General features: G+C 37.6%; 1 protein-coding gene across 1 annotated transcript in view; it reads left to right on the forward strand.

Moving 5' to 3' along the window:
* The window catches only part of NUS1 (NUS1 dehydrodolichyl diphosphate synthase subunit), a 23,330-nt gene extending 1,767 nt beyond the window's left edge, over positions 1-21,563 (forward strand). The window contains exons 2-5 of the mRNA XM_006089204.3: positions 12,757-12,882; positions 13,963-14,112; positions 15,412-15,511; positions 18,793-21,563. Of these exons, the coding sequence (XP_006089266.1) occupies positions 12,757-12,882; positions 13,963-14,112; positions 15,412-15,511; positions 18,793-18,883 (467 nt within the window). The 3' untranslated portion in view covers positions 18,884-21,563. The remainder of the gene's footprint in view (positions 1-12,756; positions 12,883-13,962; positions 14,113-15,411; positions 15,512-18,792) is intronic.
* Positions 21,564-27,514: the final 5,951 nt, after the last annotated feature.

Consider the following 27,514-nt stretch of genomic DNA (forward strand, 5'->3'; position numbering starts at 1 on the left):
GGTTGGTTTTTTGTTGTTGGTTTTGTGTGTGTGTTTTTTTTCTTTCCCAGAAAGGGTGGGTTGAGGTCTGACTAACTACAGGGTATTTGAGTAATCTTTGACCTATAACATTTCTTGCAGCCAGAAAGTAGTACGGTGACTAGATAGTCTGCCATCAACTGACGATTTGCCCTGTAGGGTAAAGTTGAATATACTCGGGCTAACATTTCTTGGCACTTGCCAAAGAACTCTGCAGAGGAATAGAAATCCTGAGACTGTCAGAGGCCATACAGCCTCTGCTCAAAGCAATACAACAGATAGACACATTGCCAGGGGAACAACATAAGTGAAACAAAATGAAGTTAGCTAAAGCCTTTAAGCAATGTGGCGAATTGACTTAAAAGTGAATCACTATATCCAGGTGATTGTTTTGAAACAAGGGCCCTGTACCTTCAGTAGGAAAGGAAAATGTAGAGCTGACTGGTTTCACTTGGTGACTGCCTGCTAACCAGATTACAATGTTCCCACACTTCCTGGTTCCTGCAATTCCTGTTACTGAGTTGCTGGTGGAATTCAGAAGTATCCTGTGTCATATTCGCTAAAAGAAAACAATTGGTAATGAAAAGGAAGAAGTCAGCCCGACCAAGTATTGCCTGACAACCGGAAGGAATTTTACAGAGCATTTTCAGTGAATGAACTGAGCACTTTGTGTCCTACTGTAAAAGCTGTTTTAATTATTTCCTCAGGGATAGGAAAAATTTCGTTGTTTAAAATAAGAGACTTTCTAGTTACCCATTCTTGGTTTTTATTGATTGATTGGGTCTTTCATCCATTCATTTACCAGGTGACAATTGGGCATCTATTAAGCTCCAGATACTGCTCCAGACAAGAAAGTGCAGCAGTGAACAAAATAAGAATTCTTATGTTAGTGGAAGCCTGACAAATATTACAAATGAGTAAAATATGCAGTGCATTAGATCATAAGTGTAAGGGGGGAAATGCAGGGAAGGGGGATAAAATGTTGAAAATCAGTGATGGAGATGGGGTGATAGAGTGGCTTAGGAAAGCCTCAATGACCCCCCCCCCCACCCCTTATAATCCTTTATTGAAATGGTTTTAAATGTTTCCATATGACAACATAGTAAAGGCAGTCAGTATGACAGATTAATTTTATTTTGGATTGAAGCTTTGGAAAACTGCCTCCTACTCCACCACTTTGCAAAATTCAGAGCTAAATATTTATAAAATGTGCCGCAAAGCCTGCTCTGATATAAAAATACTATATGTATGTTCTTGGGATTCTCTAACCAACAGTCTATCACTCACAATGAGTGTGGTTGTGAAAGGTGTGAGGGAGCCAGCCATGTGGACATGAGAAAAGTTGTACTTTTCAAGGGAAGTACAGATTCTTAAGCTTTACTCAGTTTTCCCTAACAAACTTTTATTTTAGCTATTTCTTTTTTAAAAAATATATTTTATTGATTTTTTACCTAGAGGAAGGGAGAAGGATAGAGAGAAACATCAATGAGAGAGAGAAACATCTATCAGCTGCCTCCTGCACACCCCCTACTGGGGATGTGCCCTCAACCAAGGTACATGCCCTTGACTGGAATCGAACCTGGGACCCTTCAGTCCGCAGGCTGATGCTCTATCCACTGAGCCAAACCGGTCAGGGCGTATTTTAGCTATTTCTATAGAGATATTTAACTTAGAAAAATATTCCAATGCCAGTTTTATTGAGTGCCTTCTGTGATATACAGCACTGGGATACAAAGAAGTACAAGAAATGGTGTCAAGGAGTGTACACTCAAATTAGGGATATCTGTTAAAAATTATTATAAGCAAATATATAAATGCCAGTGAGTGGCATTTTTTAAATGAATATTCATTTTGATTATAATTGCTGTAAATTATATTTAATCCTTAGACTAAAAAAATCCATTGATATTTCCCATGGTTTGACTACTGCCAGCAAACTGATCCTTTTCTTTTCACCTGCCTGCAATATTACTTGAGTGTAATGATTTCTGCTAGTAATTCTTTTATCCTTCAGAAATTTGAGTCATTTTCTCAGGAATTTCTTGAGCTCAGAATTCTAGTATGGAGGGAGACTTGGCTGTTTTCTCTACATGATTATAATTCAAGAAATGACTAACTGGAATGGTATAAAAATTGGAGTTTGGGGACTTTTGATATGATAGCCACAGAGTTGCTATGCTTGCCTAGGTCTCACCTCAAGAACCCCTAGATCCAAGGTATCTGGATATATATTATCTTCTGTGATGGAACCTGTTCATATTGCCCAGCTGTCCTGGTGCCATGCCGGGAACCTCGCTGTAGGGCAGTATTTTCAAAACAAGGACTATCTGTGAGTGAGTCACTAGGGATGCTTATAAGAAATACAGATTCAACACAGTTATTGATCAGACTGATTTAGGGAATGGGACTTGAGCATCTCTCTTTTATCAAATGATCCTTAGGATGCATTTGTGTGGCCCTAACACAAATCTCCCTGCTACTTACATCAAATTATTCATCCTTCCTGATTTTTTTCATGAGTGAGGATAACCTGGCGTGGGTCTTAATATTACTTAGGATAAGTTTGAGTGATCTAGAACAGCGGTCGCCAACCTTTCGGACCTCGCGGACCACCAGTTGGCAACCGCTGATCTAGAATGTGGCATTGACTTCTTTGTGAGAATTCAGTAAAAGACAAAAGAAATCTATTGTAGCTCTTCTAGTGTTACTTCCATAGTTGTAAATCCAAGAACTGCTGTGTCTTATGAAATGGTGTGGGGTACAGAATTCTCACTCAAAAGATCTGCCCAGTGTACTGCCAACCTTCCCAACCTGTTTTTCACTCTTACACGCCTTGTGCTGCATCCAGCATTACATCACTTGATGTTCCTTCCTCCTGAAGCTGCCTCCTCTCCTTTTCCCAGTAAATGTCATCTCCCTGCTGAAAGGCTATTGTTGATCCTTGTAAGTCCCTTCTAACACCTCGTAGGGTAGTCTGTCCCTACTGGTTTCCCCCTAATCTTGCTCTATCCTTGAATCTCCGTAGAGTGTTGTACATCTCTAAAGGCACTTGTGTTCTCTATTCTGTAAAGTGGTAATGTATGTATACTGGTATGGGCCTGAATTTCCTTCCTAGAGTCTAAGTTCCTGAGATGCTATTAATCTTCATTTTTCTTTCTTCTACAGAGTGTAGCTGGTATGATGTGTGTAGTCAGTATGTATTTCTTGAGTTGAAAGGAAGACTGTATTTTCTGTAATAAGAATAATGAACTGAGTTATAAGTTGTTTCTCAACACAAATACTACCCAGAAGTCTTAAAATAATGGAGGAAAATGAACATAGTTTTTTCCTTATTTATTTATTTGGCAAACTGAAACATGCTGTTAGCAGATATGATTTTATTAAGAATTATTTTTCTTATTTTGAAATATAGAGTTGCCAGAAGTGTTAAAAGGGGAAGTATAAATGTGATTACATTTTAATATACCGCACAATACAAACTAGTGTACCTGGCTTCCCTTACTTGGTAACTCATGTACTAATAAAGGAGCATTCTCTTTCTAATCTTTACTTTTGTCCGATTCACTTCCAGCATAGCATTTCACATTTATTTTAGCGTTCTGGAATGTCCTCTTCTCCTTTTTTTGCCAAAGGGCTAGTTCCTTGTCAGGAGGCTAGGAGAGATCCTGTGTGTCCATTCTGACTATCTCCTCCTGGAAAGCCTTTCTCTACTGCTTCATCCCCAGTTTTGCTGTCTTTGTTAATGTTTGAATGACCACATTCTCTGAATACACTTCTGTTTTACCATACTGCTCAATCAATGTATGAAAATAAACCTTTCCTTAATAGCAATAACAACTCTGCTAAACACTACTGTGTACCAGGTACTATGCAAGAAGTACATTAAGTTCTTAGCAGTTTTACACATCAAGACACTGAGACTTAGAAAGCAAGAACCCATACCTAGTAAGAAGCAGATGTAGAATTCGAACCAGATTTTATTCCAAAGCTTTTGTACTCAACTGTTATATTGGTAAGACTTCTACTGGTAAGAGAATGTGACCACAATGCAATCACTTTTAGTACTATTCCTGATTATGTAAGGTCATCTTAAAGCCTTAGTAAAGTGGCACTTATCTACAGGTGATAGAATGGTTGGTAAAAGGTATTTAAAGGCAGATAGAATGTTCTTCATACTACCATTATAATGTTCATCCTGTGAGCCATAGGAATCACTTTCCTTTTTTAATCCGATGAATTTAACTTTATGGGGCTCCTGCTCTGTATCGAACTATTTGTTTGTCAGCTGATCAGAGTCTTTGAAGATAGTTGCATTTTTACATGTGCAACCAGAGACGGAGAGAGCCCGGGAGGCTTGTTCATTTTACACATTTCTTCTGCGGAAGCACTGGGACTGAAAACCCAGCACTCCTTCTGCTGCACATGCCAGCATTACATGTGTCTGTTCCCTTGCTACATGCTAATTCCAGTATAATTGTTTTCCATGAGGTATTCTGGGGCGCCCTTGAAGTAAAGCTGTTTAATGGGTTATAAGATGTATTATGACTGCTTCATTCATCTAAAATTTTAATTGCAGTTTTTTATTTTATTTTAAATAATTGCTTTATATGTTTTCCTCACTGACGTTTGCCTCCAGTAGTGTTATAATTTGGTTGTTAGAGAATTAAATGAGGGAACCACTAGGTAACTTACATAGATGTCTGGTTTAAAAAGAAGAAAGGCAGGCTACTTGAGCGAGTCCACCTACTTACAAAGAGCTATTACTTTGATTCCATGGCTGGAAAGATGCTTCATAACTAAGAGATATTTCAGTGTTGATCTCACTTTTCTCCCCTTGGATGTTAGATGTATTTAAGGCAGTGGTTCCCAACCTTCCTAATGCCGCGACCCTTTAATACAGTTCCTCATGTTGTGGTGACCCCCAATTTCATTGTTACAAATTGAACATAATTAAAGCATAGTGATTAATCACAAAAACAATATGTAATTATATATGTGTTTTCCGATGGTCTTAGGCGACCCCTGTGAAAGGGTTGTTCGACCCCCAAAGGGGTCGCGACCCACAGGTTGAGAACCGCTGATTTAAGGGATACAGGTAAGATTTGCTAGTTGAACACTTGCCGAATTAAACTTCTTGTTACTTGGTATTAAGTTGAAAAAGGTATTAGGCCATGGCTTTGTGACCCAGTTAATGTGTAGATCAGCGGTTCTCAACCTGTGGGTCGTGACCCCTTTGGCGGTCAAACAACCCTTGCACAGGGGTCATCTAAGACCATCCTGCATATCAGATATTTACATCACGATTCATAACAGTAGCAACATTACAGTTATGAAGTAGCAACGAAAATAATTTTATGATTGGGTCCCAACATGAGGAACTGTATTTAAAGGGCCAGAAGGTTGAAAACCACTGGTGTAGATGCTTGAGTATAGTATAGGTAGTGTACATATTGAAACCTATAAACAATTCTACAATGTCATTTTAACTAACATACTAGAGATTTTTTAAAGACTCCAATAAGGTTCCTGAGTACAGTATAAATCAAATAGGTGGATAGGACATACTTAATTCCCTTTCCCTTTGAAATGTTTTCTCTCCAGCCTTCCGTGACATCACATATGGTTGGATTTCTTCGTTTCTGACTGTCTGTTTCTTCTCAGCCTTATGCCTAGCTTCTCCTTTGCTCCACTTCTAAATGTTGGGGCGAAAGAAGCATGATACAGAACTGCATGATCACATATGCCAGTATTACACATGCCTGTAGACAAAGACTCGGAAATATTAAAAATTAGAAATAGTTGTGTTATAACGGTAAGGTGGATGGATGGTTAGGGGACATTCCTTTATTGTCTAAACTTTGAACATCTCATATAGTTTTTAATATTAGAATTTAAAACAGGTATTTCTTTAGATATAAAAAGAAGTACATTTGGCCCTCAGTGCATAGTAGTGTTTATTAAGAAATACCAAAAACGTTGTAGTCTTTCCGAGGTCCAGCCTTCCTAGCCTAATATTTTATTCTTTCATGGAAACTAGATTTTTGTGGGTGTGTGCATGTGTGTGTTTTAAAATTTTTTGGTTCTTCCATATTATCTTTTCTATATATATTTACATGTAGTTTATACTTGGGGAAATTGAGAGAGCAACAAAACATAATGTAAAATTCTCTAAATCATTGCAGCCCGGCCGGTGTTGCTCAGTGGATTGAGCATTGTCCCATGCACCGAGAGGTCACTGGTTTAATTCCCATTCAGGGCATATGCCCGGTTGCAGGCTTGATCCCAGTGGGAGGCATGCAGGAGGCAGCCGATCAATGTTTCTCTCTTATCAATGTTTCTACCTCCCTCTCCCTTTCTCTCTCTATCAAAATATCCATAAAAACATATTTGAAATATATATTTATAGGGGTAAGACATCATCATAAATCAAGAAATAAAATGTATTTTTTAAACAATTAAGAAAAATGAATCATTATTGCAAAAAACTTATATTCCTAAGTCATTTTTAAAAGAATTTAATTATCTGTTAGCCCTGGGAAACCATCTTTAAAAGCTTTTAAAAAACAAACTGTAGTCCTAGTTTTTTTCAAAAGATACTATTCATTTGTAAAAGGTCAGTTTTATTTTATGGAGTTTAATTTTTTTGAGAGGAGAATTCAAAATTTAATAGTAAATTGGGTTCATCATTCTTTATCAGTGTTAGAAATAGTTACTGAACTGAATAATTAGAAACCAGGAGACCTGGATTTCATGCCAAACTCATATCATTTTGGCATTAGTTTAGATTCTATGAAAGCAAACAAGATGAATTATGATATGAGAAAAAGAATCTCCACATCATCTTGGTATTGCTAGAGGAATTGCCTATTGCAGTCCAAGGCACACTTGCATGTTGTTGCATTTCTTTTGTATCATGTGAAGTGTGTGTGGACTTTGAATCCTGAAGAAAATGGTAAGCCTGCAATCTTGCTTATGTATAAGTGAGATAAGTGCCATAAAATATAATCAGGTTTCCGGATGGGGTTCAAGTTACGAGGTATCAGGAGTCATCTTGCTGATAATCTGTCTTATCTATGCATTTAGCATTTTTCAGACACTATACTTTTTAAATTTCATTTCTTTATCCAAACCAGCCAACATAAATGTTCTGTTTAAAATAACTTTATGAAAGTCTTTATAAAAGGTGCTTTGTAACTATGCCTTTGTACAATATTCTTCCTTTTTAACATAATTTCTGCTTATGTGCAATAAGGAAGTATCTGCTTTTATTGTGGGAGGTTCCTGGAAACATTAAAAAAAAATTCCATTCAGTGACATGTTCATTTAGGTTTTGTTGTTGTTAGGTGACATTTTGTGCACTGATAATTCAGTTTATTAAATAAACATTGTGGAAGGTGCCCTAGAGGAAAAGAGATAAGTAAGACACTAGTTCACAGCTAAGTACAGTTTAGTTGGGGGAGAGGGGTTAAGCTATAACTATAATAAAATGTAGAATATTAGTCTTTCAAGGAATTTGAACAAATTGTGTGTATTTGGAGGGGGTGAGAGGAGGAATGAGGCACATCTGTCTGGTGGACTGAGGGTAAGGGACATTTCAGCTGGCCTGTGAAGAATTAGTAGAATTTTACAGGTGTGGGGCTGTGTAGGTCACATAATAAAGGTTGGAGGCTGGCCTCACTTCCTGTGTTTTTGGAGGAAACGAAGCAATCTAATTTGCTGGCAATATGGTACTATAGGGACATAGAAAGATTAATTTATTTCATAAATATAAAGTATTCCTAGCCACCAAGTGTGGAAGCATAGGCTGGAATATCAATGCTGATCTGAGCAGCTTGTTCTTAATATATTCAGTATTTGGGGAGCCATTGACGATATTAAAGTTGGAATGTGACAGGATTGAAGATATACCCAGAGAAGATTAATCTTGTAGTCAGTCTAGCAATACATGAGAAGGGATAGGAAAGACACATTAGAAGGTGGTTGTAATATTATAAAGAAGACTATTGCTTGAAACAATGGGGACAAAGTGTTATCGGAGAATTATGTGGATTGCTCTTCTCCATTGCTAGTGAGAGTGGAGTTTTTTTGTTTTTTTAAAATATATTTTATTGATTTTTTTTAAAAATATATTTTATTGATTTTTTACAGCAAGGAAGGGAAAGGGATAGAGAGTTAGAAACATCGATGAGAGAGGAACATCGATCAGCTGCCTCCTGCACACCCCCCACTGGGGATATGCCTGCAACCAAGGTACATGCCCTTGACTGGAATCGAACCCGGGACCCTTCTGTCCGCAGGCTGACGCTCTATCCACTGAGCCAAACCGGTCAGGGCAAGAGAGTGGAGTTTTTGGGGTGCCATTGGAAAAAGAATTTCTGGAGGCCTCCAGGGAGAATAAAATGTGGTATAAAGCTTTATTTGTGTGGAATTATATCCCTCAAGTTGCAAAGTCTCATTTCCCTTAAACCAGTCCTGGAAAAGGTGCAGTTGGGGATCCAGCAGAGCTAAAAGCAAAGCCATTGTCCAGAGTTTGTGTTCCATGGTGGAACTGGGTCCCATGTAGCATCAGACTAGTTAGAGTCCATTAGTCCATTGTGTGTGGAGTCCACATGGCCATGAGCCATGTAGGCAAATGCAGGAGCGTGAGAGTACACCCCCTGCCACAAGAGTCCCAAGAGAGCAAGAAGGAGGGAACTCCTTTGTTCTGGAACTTATACTAGTATATCTCAAATCTTGTTGCACTTGCAGTGGCCATGCCTCTTTTGGCCAATGACCACTCCCAGGAGTGACTGACAGGTAGTCATCTTCCCTACATCAGCCAGACCTTATTATGGGTGTACCTGTTATATTCAGTCATTGTTCCTTTCCAGTTAATTAATAACTGGGTTAAATACAACGATGTCAACTGGACAAAAGGAAATGGGTACAGGCAGCATTGCTGTAGAAGAGTATATGGGTTCTGCATATTAATAGGGTACTGATGAGGTGGTGGTGATAATGCTTGAGAGAGAAGATGCCTGGAGTGACTGGCAGGTAGTGATGCTTTTATTAGAAGGGCTATTTATTTATTTATTATATAAGTATTTATTAATTATATAAGTAGCAGTTGTGATTTTAAATGTTGTCCCACCACCCTTATATATTTACTGTTCTCATATAGCCTACTCAGACCACCCACTTTTTTTTTTTAACTTGATGTAGTACAAGTGCTTGAGAGCTAGCTTTAAATATAAGCTGCCATATTTTAGATGTGTTCATTTTCAGATGCTTGCAAAACTTTTGGGTAAGATTAGATGTTTGAACTGGAAGCGATAGGAACCAAATGCTAATCCTGTTTTTACTTCAAATTTTAATGTTCTGTTCATCATGGATGTTTAATTACTGAGTTTTGGGCACCCCCTTAAATTTTGCTTCACTCATCTTACCCTGTCCTGGTCTGGAGTGGTTTTAAAATCCTATGAGTAACTAGGATCAGAGGAGGAAGAACACGTGGACAGAAAGAGAGGACTGACCTAGGGACAGGGACAGGAGCAGGGTGGGAGGTGGGGGAGGGGTTGGAAAGAGGAAAAGGCATGCAGTCCAAAGTGAGAAGGGCCAGTCAGGGAGCAGATTGAGAATGGAACCAGGAGAGGACATTCAGACAAGCTTGAATGAGGATAGGATTTTGAAGAAGCAGGGTGGTGGTCATTAATCTTAACATAAAGGTTGAGAAGGAAAGAGTAAAGATTGAGAAGAGGTGGCGACTGTTTTGCTGATGAAGAATGTCATCCATTGCATTGGAGAGGGCAATGTTTCTGAAAAGCTTTGCCATTTTAATCTGGAGGGGTAGGGTAAACAGATTAATTAACATTTTATTTTTAATAAACATGCCTGGCAGTACTGTTGTAGAAATTTGATGTTTTTAAATTAAGAAAATTTTGAAATATGTATGCCTTCTACCATTTGTAACTACAATATAGACGAAAGGGTGATCTAATTATTATTTCTTCTTTTACTTTCATAGGTAATTGGAAATCTTGTAACAGTTATAAACCTGTATCAAAAATTTATATGCTTTTTTTTTTACTTGTAACTTTTGTTTTGGACTTGAGGATAATGATTATATCCAAATACATCTGTATTACTACACAAGTATTACTATCCTAAATACTTACTCAAATAACTCCTGACGTTAATCACCTTCTTTAAGAATTTTCTTTGTGTTTGGGAATATATTTGTTGTGTTTAATCTTGCTCTGGATATGGGTGTTACAAAATGCTCTCCTTTATCTTTCTAAGCTTAAAGTCTTAATGATTGTGGACTTTTTTTTTTTTTTAAATCCTCACCTTAGGACATTCTTAGACAGACAGACATCAACGTAAGAGAGAAACAACAATCAGTTGATTGCCTTCCGTATGTGCCCAACTGGGGATTGAACCTGCAACCCAGGCATGTGCCCTGACTGAGAATCCAACTGGCAACCCTTCCATGTGCACAAGACAATGCTCAACCAACTGAGCCACTCTGGGCGGGCAATTGTGGACTTTTTTATGGAGCCACATTCTTAGCCCTTTGCTCTTCTCCATGTATATGATGTTCTCCTTTACCTTTGGAAATTGTATTTATTATTTCTTGTGTGTATGGCTCTCACCTTAAGGAGGATGATTCCCAAATATATATCTACATCTTGATCCTCCATTTTTTTGTTATGTTGCCTTCCCAGCCCCACATCTAAAAAATTCTCCTAATTCTTCAGAGACCAGCTGAAAAGTCACTTAACCCTAACGAGGCCTTTCCCAGTCCCCGAGCCAATTTCTGACTTGCCATCTTCTTTCAGTAGAAGCTCACTTGTTGAGTGTCTCTTCTGTACCAGGCACTTTGCTAGCCTCTAGTAAACAAAGCAGTAAGATTCCTACTCATGTGGTGCTTATGTGACGACCTCTTTTGAACATCTTTCCCTTGTGTCTCTTAGTCACTCTTACAATAAACCCTTACCTGAATATTCTATAATCAGTTATGTAAAAGTAAACTTAGCTTTTCCTTCGAACCAATTCTCTTTGTAGACTTTCTCTACTTAAAAAAAAAAAAAGATGTTCACATAGTCTGTCACCAAAGATTAAAGTCATGGAATTTTCTGTTTTTACCTCTAATTAAGTCATTCTTTATTCTATCATTTCTTCCTTTGTAGTGAATCCTTTTCCATTGCTTCATCAAAATATGTATAGACTTCTGCAGTAGTCTGCTTACTGGCCTTCTCTTTACTGTTACCAGGTTAATTTTCCTGAAGAAATACATTTTCACACATTCCACATTGCTCAGAAATTGTTGGTTGCCCTTTGAGCAGACAAAATGAAATAAAAATTAGGACTATCCTTTTGCCCCTTTTCACAGATCCTTTGCACCAGCAGCCTTTGTCGGTCTTTTGAGCATTCCATGTTTTTTTCTTAAGCATTTTCTCCATGTAAATGTTCTTCCCATTTTCTTCTCTCAAGTCTTATTTTACAAAGCCTTTCCCCTACCAATAGAGACTGCTTTTGTCTTTAAACTGCTATTACACGTACACTACCAAGTTGGCATTTATATATAGCTCTAGAGGCCCGGTGCATGAATTAGTGCATGGGTAGGGTCTGGCTGGCCTGCCCCAATTGGGCCCACTCAGGCTGGTGGGAGGGGGGGAGGAGCCGAGGGAGGTTGGCAAGCCAGCCCCGCCCCCTGTTTGAACTCCTGGTCAGTTGAACTCCCACCCGAGGGGACAATTTGCATATTAGCCTTTTATTATATAGGATATTCAGCAACTTCTGTGCTATTTTTATATATTTATTACATTCTCTCTCTCTCCCAGTTAATCTTTGAACTGTTTTAAAATTATATCTGATTGAGAGGAATACTTGGTAAAGGCCAAAAAGGAAGGTTGGCTTCTCTGAAAATAACCAAAAACTTATTTGTTTTTAGTTAGAGCTCTTTATATTAGTTTTACATTAAATGTATGTCACATTTATAGTTCCTTCATCCTTTGTTGAACTTAATTTTTTAAATTGTTATTGATTGATTGATGTTTTTAGAGAGAGAGGCGGAGGGAGAGAAAGAAATACCATTTTGTTTCTCCACTTATTTATATGCATTCATTGGTTGATTCTGGTATGTGCCCTGACTAGGTATCAAGCCTACAACTTTGGTGTATCAGAATGATGCTCTAACCAACTGAGCTACCTGGCCAGGGCTAAAGTCACTAAATTTTGCTAGTTTTATCTATTTTCTACTTTTTACATAATTCATATTAGTCCCTCTACTATTAAAAAGTCTAATCAAGTTGAGGTTATGGTTCTGAATATACATAGTAAGTCTGCAAGGAAATTCCATGAGGCTGGGAGTCTGGAAGATACGGACTCTAGACCACTGCTGCAGTTTCTAAATCCTTGGACAAGACCCTTAAGGATGTTGTGTCTCAGTTTCATAATCTGTAAATAAAGTTGTCGAGTAAATGATCTTAAGTCTTCCTGGGTCTAAATTTCTTTCGTGTTTATATTGACACTACGTAGTTACCCCTGTTTTGTTTTTTACTTTAGCCTGAAGACAGGCTCTTTATATTAACAAAGTTCTGCTGTTATAACTTCCTTTCAGATTCTAGTTTAATTAGTAATGACTACTTCATTTGGCATTTGTTCAGTTCTGGATCTAGCATTGTTTTCACAGCAAACACACTATTTATTAAAGAGATAACTTACCCTCATTTGGATTTATACTTGCTTTATTTTTAGGTATTTTCAAAAGAAATAATTCCAGATTGATGGATGAAATTTTAAAACAACAGCAGGAACTTCTGGGCTTAGATTGTTCCAAATACTCAACAGAGTTTGCAAATAGTAATGACAAAGATGATCAAGGTAAGCCTGAATATAAAATTGAATATCTAACAAAAGCCGATGTGTTTTGTGGTTGAAGGCAAATCCTGTCACTCATTCATTCATTCATTCCACCCTGTTGGTCTTTATTGTCACCATCTTTAATCATCAGATTTAGACTTTTCTTCATTTTGATAATTTTTTTAAAAGATGATTTTATTGATTTCAGAGAGAGGAAGGGAGAGGGAGAGAGGGATAAAAACATCAATGATGACAGAGAATCATTGATTCGCTACCTCCTGCATGCCCTCCAGTGGGGATTGGGCCTGCAATCTGGCATGTGCCTCTACCAGAATTGAACCCTGACCTCCTGGTTCATGGGTCGATGCTCAAACACTGAGCCACAAATGGCCAGGCCATTTGTTAATGATTTTCAGAAAAAGATAAAATTATGAATTTCAGAGATATTAAAAAATAAACACATGTTAAAGATTTTATTTCACTCGTAAGCCACGAGGAGCCAGGCAGATTTTATACCAGTTCAAAGAATCCAAAGAACGGACACATTTCTAGATCAGGACTATTGAAATGGTTTTAGTGGGGTTGGTGGGAACCTCTGTAGACAAGAATTTGGCATTGCTCTTACTTACCTAGAGTCCTACCAATTGTAAAATAGCTTGGATAGAATCATAAATTTGATTAAGTGCGTATGTATTGTAAACAATGCATATTCCATTAAAACACATTTTTTTTTGTCTTCAGTCCCGTGTTACTGCTAACTGCTATGATTGTAGATGCCACTTTAGACTTATAGAAATTGAAATTTATTCTATAATTAAAATTCCTATTTGCTAGAGGATTTATTCACAGAGACAAGGTCATTCTGCATACTTTAAAGAGAAGGCAGTATATAAATACATACACAAATGTGATGTGTGGGTCCTTTCAGAGGAAAGTAGTTTAAGTATATTTTGATAGGAAATTGAAGGGCTTAAATGATTCTTTTTTACCGTAAGAACTTTACCTTTATTTAGGTCTGAATATAACATATCTTGAAACTGATTTTGAAATATATCTGGAAAAGTATGTTTTTATTAATGTTTTGTTTGTGTTTTCCTCCAGTTTTAAATTGCCAAGTGGCAGTGAAGGTCCTGTCCCCAGAAGATGGAAAAGCAGATATTGTACGAGCTGCTCAGGAATTTTGCCAGTTAGTAGCCCAGCAGCAAAGTAAATCCACAGATTTGGATGTGCATATGTTAGACAGTTTACTTAGTAAGTCATATATATTTATTTTTGTTTTTGTCCCACAAATATACAGTATGAAGAAGAATATCTAGGTTCCTTTCACATTTTTAAGCCTGATTTTGTTGTTGTTATACATGTTGTGTTTCTGAAGTTTAAGATCCTATGTGAAATTGGTTTTGAGAACATGACGTTCGTTGTCAACTCACTTGCATGAGGACTTACTGGTAAAGGAGAGGACCTAAGAGGATTTGTGGCGGGGAGTGATGAGTATTCTTATAAAGGACTTCTGCCTGTTAGCCTTCCTCCCTCTGGGATGTTTTTCTATACCAACAATGAGTTTTATAATTCTCCAGACACCAACTGGGTGTCCAACAATTCAGTTTCATTCCAATACTAACTACCCAGAGTTAGTGTTAGAGTCTAACAGGCTTAAGAACTCGGTCACGCAAGACTGCCCCCACTTCAGTCACCAGTTGTAATTCTCTGAGCACCTGTACTTGGGATCAATCAGCTATAAATAGGGGGTTCCCATGACTCCCTCCTCAAGTTTGATAATTTGCTAGAATGGCTCACAGAACTCAAAAGGCACTTATGTTTATCGGCTTGTTGCAAAGGATACAACGCAGGAAAAGGCGTACAGGGCAAGGTTGTAGTGGGAGGTGGGCGTGTGGTAATGCAGCCTCTCATATAGAGATCAGGTAGCCATGCCCCCTCTGTGTAAACCACTCTCATTGTGTCTACCAACCGAGAAGCTCCGAATCCTGTCCTTTTGGGGGGTTATGGAATCTATTACCTGGCACCACTGCTTAAATCTTTTTAAAAATGATTTTATTAAAGAGTTTCATTTTTATGAAATCCAACTTACCAGTTTTTCTTCAGTAGATCATGTATTTGGGGTCATGTCTGAGAAACTTTTGCCTAATTCAAAGTCACAATTATTTTCTATGTTTTCTTCTAGAATTTTTATAGCTTTAAGTGTTATATTTAAGTCTGTGTTCCATTTTGAGCCCATATTTGTGAATGGTGTGAGGCATAGGATACCAGTTTTTCCTTATTAAAAAGATTAACTTAACCTTTCCCCCTTGAATTACTGTGGCTCCTTTGTTGAAAATCAGTTTACCATAAATCTGCAAGTTTATTTCTGGGCTTTCTATTCTATCCCATTTCTTTCTATTCTATCCCATTGCTCTGTATTCTGTCCTTATAAAGCTACAGTGTGTTGATATTCAAAGCATAAGAAGCCGATTTGATGAACGGTTTTTGCCCTTGGTCATTTTATTTGCAAGCAGTGCATGTTAAGTTTGTATGTATTTCTTTCTTTTCAAGGTTCAAATGGTTTTCCTGATCCTGATGTAGTACTGAAGTTTGGGCCTGTGGAGAGCACTTTAGGCTACCTTCCCTGGCACATCAGATTGACTGAGATTATGTAAGTAATTAAAAGTGCTCTGACTTTGGTTCAATTCAGCAGGAGTTTCTGGGGCCTAGTACTGTACTACGTTTAATGGGTATTCCCCAAAAATTGCAATACTAGATTCTTTCCCCAGGTATTTCACAGTATCATTGGTAAAAGAAAGACATATAAATGCTCAGACACGAGAGGGTATGTTTGTGCAAATGTTAGGTATTGACACCAAGTATCATAGGAGATCAGGAGTGAGATATCTCTGTGGGCCAGAATTGTTGACTATGTCGAAAGGATGTGACTTGATCTGAAGATGTAAATTGGGTGGAATTTTGTAACTAGAGGAAAGAAGTGTAGGGGACTGGCAGTGGTGGGGGAAGCTGGGGTGCAGAGGATGCTCATTACATGTCAGAGATGGAATGAAGGAACTGGCCACACCGGAGCCGGGCGTTAGTGTTAGGTAGTAGTGTGAGATAAAATCAAATAATTTGGGAGTGGAGACATTGAGAACACTTTAAATAGCAGCGGAAGGAATGCATATCATTGTTTGGACAGGCAGATGGAAACCGTTGAGCCTGGGGAGGATGCGGGAATGGTGACCCTGGAAGATTTGTTTGGTAACTGGAACAGAGCAGATTGCATTTGGGGGAGGATGAGGTAAACACACCAGTGAAGAGGCCATGGCTTAATCTAGGGGAGGATACAGTGAAGAGAATGAAATTGCTTATTTTGAACAGTTGGGTAAGCTTTTTGTATAAAGGGCCCAGTAGTAAATATTTTAAGCCTGCGGGGTCCTACAGTCTCTTGCAAGGTCTCCTCTGTTGCAACTACTTAACATTGGCTAGTATACCTAAACAACCACAGGCAACATGTGAACAAGCGTGACCACATTCCAATAAAACTTTATTTACAAACACAGGTAGCTGGTTCTTGGGCTGTATTTGTCAATTTAAAACAAAGGAGAGATTTAGGAGCGTTAAAATATATTTAAATTCTGGGCTTTAGGGGAAAAAATACTACAAATTCTATCTCATGAGAAGTATAATTGCAGGCCTGGCACTTCACTAATTATGATAAAAGAAATGAAATGACTCCTCTAAGTTTTTAAGCCTAAGTGACTGGGTGGATTATAGAGCTATTGAGAGAAGCGGAAAAGTGAAGGGAGCATTGACTTTAGAAGGGAAGATGTTGAATTCAAGAGTAAGATGATTTTGAGGCCATAGTCTGTTTAGATGGAAACGTGTAGAGGGCAGAAGAAGATGTAGAGTTGGTGCTTGGATGAGAAGTCAAGGCTAAAGATGAATCTGGGGAGTGTCAGTGTCTTGGAAGTAGAAGTAGGGAACCTGTGAGAGTAGAGGACTTCTCTAATGGGTACATCGAGGAGCACAGTACCAAGGGATCAAGTGCCTCAAGCTCAGGGGCTGGAGGGGAAAGGGTGTCAAATAAAGAGGCAGAAGAGCAGCAGCATGTTAGAGTGAGAAAGGGCTGTAGATCACCTGAGGTGGCCGCCTCATTTTGTAGGCGAGTAAAGTGGAAGAGACATTGCTCAGGCTTGTAACAAAGTGGAATTAGAACTCAAATGTGCAGACTCTGGGTTTCCCTAGGGTGGTGCTTATTTCTCTTGTCTCCTTTTCTCTAGAACTTTTCATGTCATTTTCCATGCCTTTCAGGTGGGAGTAGTTTAGAGGAAAAAGTGTGTTTTAAAACAGATCTTGGTTTAAATCTTAGCTATCTATGTAGTTCATTAACATGATTTTGGAAAGCTATTTAAACTTCTCTCTATTTGTAAAATGGGCTGTTAAACACAGAGTTGAGGACTTAAATCTGATAATGGACATCGGATATCTAGCACATACAGGCTTTCCTCGTGGATCTTTGTACTGTGTCAGTCAAAGCTCTACGTCTATTACAGCTCTACGTTATATTGAGGTTTGCTCTGTATTTGTCTACTGTCCACCAAACTGCAAGCACCCAGATGCAGGAAAATGTCCTAATATGGAAGAGAAGGGTGAGCCCTGACGAAGCCGACCAGGAAATAGGACCACTTCGGAGGCATGGGGGTGGTGGCGCTAAGTGCTTCCTGAGGAGTGGCGGGAGATGAGACTGTGGGAAAAGGGGGTGAAATGAGGAGGGCTTAGGAAAGTGGTAGTTTGAGGAGGACATTTGAAGCAGGCTTTAGCAAGAAGAATGTCAGTAAATTTGTCCTTTGAGGATGTCATTTCAGTAGAGTGAATAGGATAAAGGGTTGATGGTAGTCAAAGGAAGGATAAAGATTATATGTCAGGTCTATCTCAATAAAGCTGGGGTTTGCGGAAGAAAAGGTAAAGTATAGCAAAAGAGAACCACAGGGGCAGAGAGGAGTTCATACATGGCAGGTTTGCTGAATCCTTTTCTCTGGTGCATGAATGTGGCTCTTGTACAATAGCCAGGTGTTTGGCTCTAATAGTGTTTGGAATTTCCAAAGCCTCACAATAAAGCTGTATAAAATAGAGATTTATAAAAAATGTTAATTACTGAAAATTACTTAAGTGTTTAAAATACTTAAAGGGGAGCCCTGACTGGGTGGCTCAGTTGGTTGGAGCATTGTCCTGTACACCAAAGGGTTGTGGGTTCGATTCTGGGTCAGGGCACTTGCCTAGGTTGTGGTTCAATCCCTGGTCTGCTGAGTACTGGAAGCAGCCAATTGATGTTATCTCCCTCTCATCCTCCCTCCTCCCTTTCCTCTCTGAAAATCCTCAGGTGAAAATTAAACATAAATAATAATAAAATACTTAAAGGAAACCCTCCAGCTATATGTTCACTCTGCCTGTAAAGTCCTTGTCTTCACGCAGCCATTGTCCCCTTGAGCAATTGGAAATGGTGGAAGTAGATGTCGTTTATTTATGGTTACTCACCACATGGCTTCAGTCTGTCACTGTGCAGGGATGCTGTGCTGCTCTGCCAATGCCAAGCCTGGCTTTCCTAAACCAGTAAAGTAGTACTGGCTTTACTCAGAGAGGAGCTCTTGAAGTCAATGAATGAAATCTTATATAAATAGATCTCCAGCTTTGCATTAATCCTACTTAGAGGTTCTGAATCGCTATCTCACTACAAATTATTTTTCTCTTATTGTGGAAGGAGAGATTGTTTTTCACTTGAACTGTTTCACAGTTAACAATCATTTAGTAGAAATGGTTTGTATTCTCTATATTTACAGTTTACTTTCTTCTGTCCTTAACCTCTCTTTGGTCATTACCCTCTGGTTTCCCCCTCCAAATTACAGTATGTCATCTAATTGCCTCTTTTCCCCTGTGCTTCCTTTTCAGCTCCTTGCCTTCCCACCTAAACATCAGATATGAGGACTTTTTCTCTGCCCTTCGTCAGTATGCAGCGTGTGAACAGCGTCTGGGAAAGTAGTGATCCCTGCCTGCATAATTTGATTTCAGGCTTTTGGAGAAAAGGACCTAAGTGATTCTGATGTTTACAAAGCAACTATGAAACCCTGTACACACCTAGTTTATAACCCTCATAATTTATCAACAAACACAAAAAAGTGTCTTACTTGAGAGTAAGTAAGTGTGAGTGTGTGTGCGTGTGTGTGCGTGTGTGTGTGTATGGATGGAAATAAACTTATAAATGGGAAGTGTTAGAGAAGGAAATACATGGACTTGCACCTCTGAGCAAGCAGCAGTAATGTTATAGGAGCTGAAATTTCAGTTTTAAAGCCTTCAGCCCCAACTACTTCCCTGTTTTTGTAGGGACGTGAGTGGATGTTTAGAGCTGTTAGATTATTATTTTGGAGGGAGGGGGGATTTTTTTTTTTTTCAGTCTTTCCTGATGACCAAACCTTAATTTTTAAGAATAATATATTGACTTATTAAATGGAAGCATTGTGAGTTTGAGGGATTTCCAGAGGAATGGAGATCTTTATTGCTCACGTGTTAAAAACTTGCTCACCATTGAAGCCCAAGGAATACCTGTTTTCAGATACCCGTCCTTTTTCATCTCATCGTTATTGTCAAACAATGTGACTGGAGAGTGTTGATCCACTGTCTTCGTTCTGGGATATGAAGATCACTTGAAAAGAACTCTTACAACATTGAAATGAAGAATTTAAAGAATTTTAAAAATTTAAGTATTAGGCAATCCAGAAAAGGTGAAGAAGTTGGAATCTGAAAAACAAAGGTGGAAAGTTTCCTAATGGATTTTTGTTGTTTGATGGATAGTGTGCTACATAGTATCCAAAGTTATGTTAAAAAAATATTTCCACTAACTGTTTGTTTAAAATAAGCATTTGAGAGAATATAAGGCAGCTCTTTTCCTCAAAAGTAACCTGTTCCTCTTTGGAATCACACATTTAGGACCATGTTAGTACCCAGGGTTTTTGCTCAGTAAATCCTGGTGGTGACTTTCTGTCAAAGACCTTTAAGTGAGATTGAGGGCTGTGTAGGTAATAAAACATTACCAAAGGCTACAAAAGTAAATTAATTCTACATATTCTCTTTCATGACAGAGAACAGCACTGGTTCTGTTATCTTTTTTAAATAAATAAATGATTTTTGATAGGTATTTAATATTTCTTTCCTCACTGCTGATCCTTGAACAGAAACCATTCTTTATATTTGATGGACAGTTTTCAGAAAAATCTTAACAACTGTATAATAATTATCTAAAATTGTACATTTAGAATGGAGAAATTTAAATAGTAGGTCTCAAAAGTCTGAAAAATAACAGAGAAGACTGTATTTGGAAAGCAAGATCTGGAATTGCTTGTCAAATTCTGAAGGTATGAAGAATAAATGTTTCAACTTTGGATTACAAAACCCCATTTATGATTAAAAATATACTTGAAATAAAATTATTAAACTAAATTTTGGTTTAGTGATATTGCTTTGCACTTCATTGTTCTTTTAACATTGTAAGACTTTTTTTTTAAAGTCAGTTTATTGCTGAAAGTTTTATGTGAAGCTACAGCATATCTCTGAACTTGACCAGAGAATTTTTTATTTCTGTTCCCCTGTACAGTGATTCGTGTTCTAGTGAGGATTTTTTTTTTTTGCCTTAGTTTAAGACTGAATTTACGGTTTTTATAAACATGTGTCTGGAATATGTATAGCTTTAATGAATTAAATGTAATGGGCCCAATTGAAATGAAAAGATATAATATTTGTTAAAACGATGTTAGTCAAATAAATTACCCACTGGGATATAGCCAAAGTTGCTAAAGGTTTAATAGTTGTCTTTTACTTTATTTTCTTCCATTTTGTAGCAGTATAGTGCTACACACCAGAGTGAATCTATAACCTGTGACTTAAGTTTATTATAGTCCTAGGAAGAGACCCTGAAAACAAGTTGCTAAGGATTCTGAGTTCAGATATAGGCATTCCATATCTTTCTCCTCATGGGTTCAACTACTAGTACAATCTCCACAACTTGAATGGCATTGGTCATTCTGTAATTCCTGCCAAAATTATCACTAGTTAACGCATTATCCGGGCTCCCTTGCACTCCCAAGAAGAACTGATAATTTTAAAGGAAAGTGTTGTTTTGTCTTTATGTTTATTGAAGGATATTGTTTAAATATCTTTTAAATACTTTATTGACACTCCCCATAATGGAAAAATTTATCAAATTAAACCCACATTCTAGATGGCAGCTTGGAGCATAGCAAGAAGTCAGGGGTTGAAAACTAGTCCCAATCTGGTTTGATTTTGTTTTTTAAAAATGATTACTGTTACAAAGTTTGAAAGCTGGTTTTGATGCTAATAGCAAATTGTGTATATTGTGACTAAGGCATAATAGCCTGTCTTAAGAGAGGGAGGTGTTGTTAATAAACAGTGCCAAATACACTGTGCATATCTACAAATTAATCTTTGAATGTATGTTACTTGATAGCTCCCTCCTCCTGTGTGATGGTTCCATGCCTAGTAAGATCCTTGTGATGTTTTGTATGGCTGTAGACTTTGGTGACATGTAAATAATGTGCAAAGCAAGTTTTTATGATTAAGGAATCAAATTTATTGAATTTTATGATTGAAAGTTGAAACTTAACATGTATGAACAAAACAATAAAAGAATATACTCTTTTCATGGACTATATTGTTATGTGAATGCTACATTTATTCTAAACATGTAGGACTTGCAGAAATGGAATGAGAAACTCCTATGACTATATAGCAATACTATTTTTTTAGATGATATGTTCTAGATCAGGGGTCCTCTAACTACAGCCCACGGGCCACATGCAAATACAAATATTGTATTTGTTCCCGTTTTGTTTTTTTACTTCAAAATAAGATATGTGCAGTGTGCATAGGAATTTGTTCATAGTTTTTTTTTAAACTATAGTCCAGCCCTCCAACGGTCTGAGGGACAGTGAACTGGCCCCCTGTTTAAAAAGTTTGAGGACCCCTGTTCTAGATTGAAACATATTCTCATTTTTACCAGGTTAAATATTGGGAATCGTATAATGTTATTTGCTTTTTGCTATATAACAGTGATATAAAATTCATCTTTCCCATCGCTAGAATTGTCAAAATTCTACAATAATTAAAATAAGAATTGATTTTTACTGAATATGGAATGCCGAATTTAAAATGTATATGTGTACTCTTTTTAAAAAAAATTGACAGTTTTGTCAAACCAGGAAATTAAAGGGTAAGAGCTATCATCTGTTGTACGTTGCATAGAGTATTCACTTTCTAACTTGAGGATCTAATTATAAGATAGTTGGTTTTTATGCATAATTTTCATCTGAAATAAAATTTTCAAAGGTCACATTTTAACTTTGGTTAATAGGAAATGCCTTTAACAAAAATTAGTGTAGAAAAGGTTCCGGATGGTTTGAAATAATCCCAGGAAACAAATTAGTGTCAGCAATTGTCCAGGAATCCTAGTTGATAGGCCATGACCTGTGATAAAATTGGTGGAAAGGGGGAGTGCAAAAAGAATCTGCTTAAAGTTAAAAAAAAACCCAACACATTTATTGTAGGAAAAATTAATTTGGAGACATAAAGGAAAATAACTTATAATACCATCACTCACCGATTACATTTTTGGTGACAATCCTATAATTTTTTTGTACTTATATTTTTTAAAATGGATCCTACTGTAATGGGTTTAATAAAGAGATTCTTTTTAAACTATAAAAAGAGTCTTATTCTGTTTTGTATTTTGTCACTGTGTTTGGATATAAACAAATTACATTAGCACATGATAAAATGTTTGGAAAAATTCAGTTATCCTTAATGAATTTTAACCTTAGTTCATATTTTAGAGGTAATTTTATACTTATTTCTCTTTTCTCTATCTTCTAGAGATTCAAGAACTATAAATTAATTTTGGCATCTGGATTCATATCCAGATGATGGCAAAATAAAAATTAGATGTACTCTCAGATCAAGCTATCTGCTGTTGATCATATTTATACTCCCCTTCATTAGAACTAGTAATTTAAGTTGCTTTTATGCGGATAAGAAAAGATCCGTTTGTCTTGGAGAAGGAAAACTTCAGCACAATGAAAAAAATCAGAATGTAAGCAAGTTGCACTTGAATGTATCTAATATTTCCATTCTGATGAAGATTGCAACTGCTATATCTTTTATGGGTTTGGTTCTATGAACCTTCGTTTATTTTGATAAATATATTTTACAGTGTTATTCCTCAGTAACAGCTTGTACATAACTGCCTAGAATTTCTTATTTTTTATGAACTTTAATAGAGAAGTAGATGGGTAATGATAATAGTAACTGACACCTTTCTCCAGAGAGGAACCTGTATTTTAACTAGATTTTAGATAATTAGAAAATGGGACCTAAAAATGTGGAAGTTACTTAACTGGAGATGTTTGACAAAGCATTCGTCTGTGCAGTGCTTCTCAACTGGAGTGATTGTGCCCCCCAGTGGACATTGGACAATGGAGACATTCATGTTTCACCACTGGGTGGGGTGGGGAGAGGGGGACAGGACTACTACTGGTATCTAGTGAGAAAGGCCAGGACAGTTTTCAAAGAATTACCAGGCCTCAAATGTCAGTAGTGCTGAGGCTGACAATCCTTTCTTTCTTTTATTTGGGGAGGAGTGGTGATGGATGTTGCCTGAGGGGAATTGTAAAAATACAAGTTTGTTTAGATTTGAATCTATAGATCATAGTTTAGAGCTGAAATAAACATGCATATTTTAATTATTTGAAATAATATAGTCACTTTTTTCTACTCATGAGTTCTAGTCATTTTCACATTTTGAAATTTTTTAAAAAATATGTTTTTATTTAAGAACAATATAAAATCAATTACCTGCAGGATAAAATAAATTACTAACTTGATGTCTATAGATTGGATCATTTGAAGCATGTGATTTCTTATAACATGTGTAAAACATTACTGTCTCCTAAAAAACTTGACTTTGTTTCAAATAAACAATAAGCTGACAAGCTTTGAAAAACTGATAGGCATCAAAATGTCAAAGATAGCATGGCCGGGTGGTTCAATGGTTGAGCATCAATTCATGCACCAAGAGGTCACAGGTTCAATTTCAGTTCAGAGCAAATGCCCAGGTTGCAGGCTCAATTTCCAGTAGAGGGTGTGCAGGAGGCAGCTGATTGATGTTTCTCTTATCAATATTTCTCTCTCTTTCCCTTCCTCTTTTTATAAATCAACTGGAGGCCTGGTGCACAGGTTCCTGCACTTGGGTGGGTGTGGGCGAGGTCCCTCAGCCTGGCCTGTGCCCTCCGCAATCCAGGATCCCTCGGGGGATGTAGCAGTGCACCAAGCAGCAGGCAGCCAGGGAGGAGCCTGAGCCGCTCCAACTCATCCCGGCCCACTGCGCCTGCTTCTGGCCATGAGCTCAGCTTCTGGCTGAGCGGTGCTCCCCCCTGTGGGAGTGCACTGACCACCAGGGGTCAGCTCCTGCATTGAGCGTCTGCCCCCTGGTGGTCAGTGTACGTCATAGCAACTGGTCGACCAGTTGTTCGGTCTTAAAGGTCACTTAGGCTTTTATATATATAGATATAAATAAAAACATGTTCGACACTTGTTTTTGAGGTTATATCTCCAAGATAAAGACTATCATTGGTAAATACCTTTGCCTCTTGTTTTTAAATAATTCATCCAATGACCTTTTTTAGTTCTCTGAAACCAACATTGATTGAAGTTTAATGTGATTTTCCCAAATCTTACCTTTTCTTGGCCTACAGAAAGATGATGTATGAGGGAAAATTATAGAGAAGTAAACCTGCTTATGGTGTGCATGAGATATGTACGTGGATGTAAAAATAGTTCTGATAAGTCTGTAATTGACTTTGGAGTGTGGGGTGCAACACCAAATATAAACTATTCAGGAGATTAATAGAAGGCACAAGAAATATCAAAGCAAATGATTTCATTAAATATTAATTTATGAGTTACTTGGAAGCTGAAGCTCATCTATACATAAGTATGCAGAATATCAAGTTGCTTGCAAAACCAGACTATATCAGATACACTCTGAGATCCTCAGCTTATCAGATGGAATATAAGACCAGCCACGATGCTCATAGCATATCAATTGATGATGCTTTTAATTTATTTAAAAGAAAGAAAATCATAGCTTCCCCACTGCCTGCACTTGTGGTCCTCAAAAAAGAGAAGTTAATAATACGGGCATGTGTACATATTCTATTTGGGGAGGTAGAAGTAGGAATTATGATTGCTGTGTCAAACAGTAATATTGGCAAATTTCCTCCATCGGACCTGTGCCATATTCCCACTTGCAATAAACCAGAGTACTTACATCCTTAGAATCTGTTGACTTTCAGATATTTGCCAATTTGATGGATGAGAAGTACTTTTGTTGTTTTAATTTGTGTTTCCAAAGATGGCTATAACAATAGTTCCCATCCCACATGCTTTGTTTTGCAGTGTTACCTGGCCAGTTTTCCATAACACAGAGGTAGAGCCTGTTTCCCCTTTCCTTGAATCTGAGCTGGCCCTGTGACCGATTAGTAGTATGTGTTAGAAGTGACATCATGCAGCTTGCAAGGCTGTTATCTTAAAATATATTTCTTCCTCTTTCTTGTTCTTGGAGTCCTGAGCCATCACAAAATGAAACCACAAGTAGTGTGTGAGCATGCGAGGGAGGGAGGGAGGGAGGGAGGGAGGGAGAGCGAGCGAGAGAGAGGTTACAAGTAAGGTTGAAGGTCTTTCCAATAGTTAGAAGCCATTTCCTTTTTGCCTTGTGAATGTACATGTCTGCCCATTTTTCTTCTGTTTTCTGGTATCTGTTCTTTTTCATGAGCTCTTTATAAATGTTATTTGTCCTTTGTGATATAAGTTGCAAACATTTCATCTCTGTTTGTCATTCACCTTTGATCTTGTTTTTAGTTTTATTTTTTACGTACTGTTTTAATTTTTGTCGCTAAATTTATCAATATTTATTGGTTCTAGATTCATAGAAAATCTTTCCCCACTTAACAGATTATAGAGGAAGTTATTTATGTTATCTTTCATTGTATCTAGTTTCTCACTCTCTTCCTCCCCTCCTCCTTTCCTCCCTTCCTCTTTTCCAAACCCTCCCTGACGCTCCCCTTATTAGATATGGATCTTATTTTGTCTTTTTCTAAATGGCTAACCAATTGTTCCATTTTTTTTAAAGGTCCATCTTTTGCCCAGTGATTTGAGATTGCCATCTTTATCATATACTGCATTTTGATTTGTAACTTGGAAAAATTGATGTTTCTGCGAGGGGACACATCCTGGAAACTCCTATCTCATCACTGTGCTGATGTCAGTACAAACTATTTGAGAACTAGACAAAATAAGGGCTTTTTAAAAATTTTTTTTTATTTTTTATGTAGTGATCTTGTTGCTATCCATGGCTTGTTGTTAAGTCCCATTTCTCAAATCTGCAGCATTAGCAGATTTCAACGAAGTGGTTAGAAGTGGTTAATACGCATACTTGCCTAGGATGTAGGCATATTCACTTCCTAATGACCTTTATTACATTGAAAATAGCAAGTGTTGAATATGCTAGTCTTTGGCAGTGAATATTAATGTTTTATTTTCCCCAGTGATATTGTATCAAAATGGCATTTGCCAAATCAAACTAAAACTGAATTCTGAGGTCACCTTAATGTCTATTCATTTCACCAGGGGTAGAGTCATATGTATTATGTTCATTTTTCTTACTTTATTTTCTTGGCTAGACACATGATTTAAGGGCCATTTATTTGAGTAAGTCACATTTCTATTACATATGCTACATAAAATTGGAAGGACCAAATTCTTCCATCAGGTATACCCATTGATTAGACATATATACCCTTGCCTCATAGAAGAAAAACAACTTTATTAGTGTCTTTTGAGAATATTCAGGTATGAGGCTTCTGGAATAAAGAATTCATTGTACTTCTGAGTTGCTAGTTGATGTTTCTCCTATTGACACAGTACATATTCATGCAACAGATTGCATTTCTCCCTTTACTTTGACTACTAGGATGCTCAGAACCAAAGGGTTGTTCTAATTCTATTGAGTATTGTCAACTCTACCTTCATATAATTTTTTGCCTTATGTTTCATGAACCCCAATTTCCTCATTCACTTATTTTAGTTTTTGTAAAGCTTAAAGGCCATATTAGGTTATGCAAAAAAATGGATCTCACCTCTGTCTACATGAAGTCAAAGATTATTGGGGATGGGGTTAGAATTGTTATCCAGGCTCCAGCAGCTTGAATAGTCCTTATTCCCATCAGCAAGAATAGCCCTTCTGGCTGGCTCTTAGCTGCACTTCTCTCCACGGGGCTCTGACATCTGTGCTCTGCTCCCTCACTCTCTCCTTTTCAAGCACCTGATGATAAGCTTCTACAGGCAAATGTTCTCCCACTCCCTCCCTCATTCAAGTCAACTCATGCAAACAGATATCACAGGCTTGCAAATGTACTATTTCATTAACATTTCCGAAATCCCTGTAGCTCAACCCAGATCCACACTACAGGTTAATCCAACTTGGGAAGCCAGAACAGGTACCATAGAGCACAGGGGAGTGAGCAGACTTGCTCTATTTTCTCCGCCCTTG

Source organism: Myotis lucifugus, unplaced genomic scaffold (genome assembly GCF_000147115.1).
Source record: "Myotis lucifugus unplaced genomic scaffold, Myoluc2.0 scaffold_57, whole genome shotgun sequence".
Taxonomy (NCBI): domain Eukaryota; kingdom Metazoa; phylum Chordata; class Mammalia; order Chiroptera; family Vespertilionidae; genus Myotis; species Myotis lucifugus.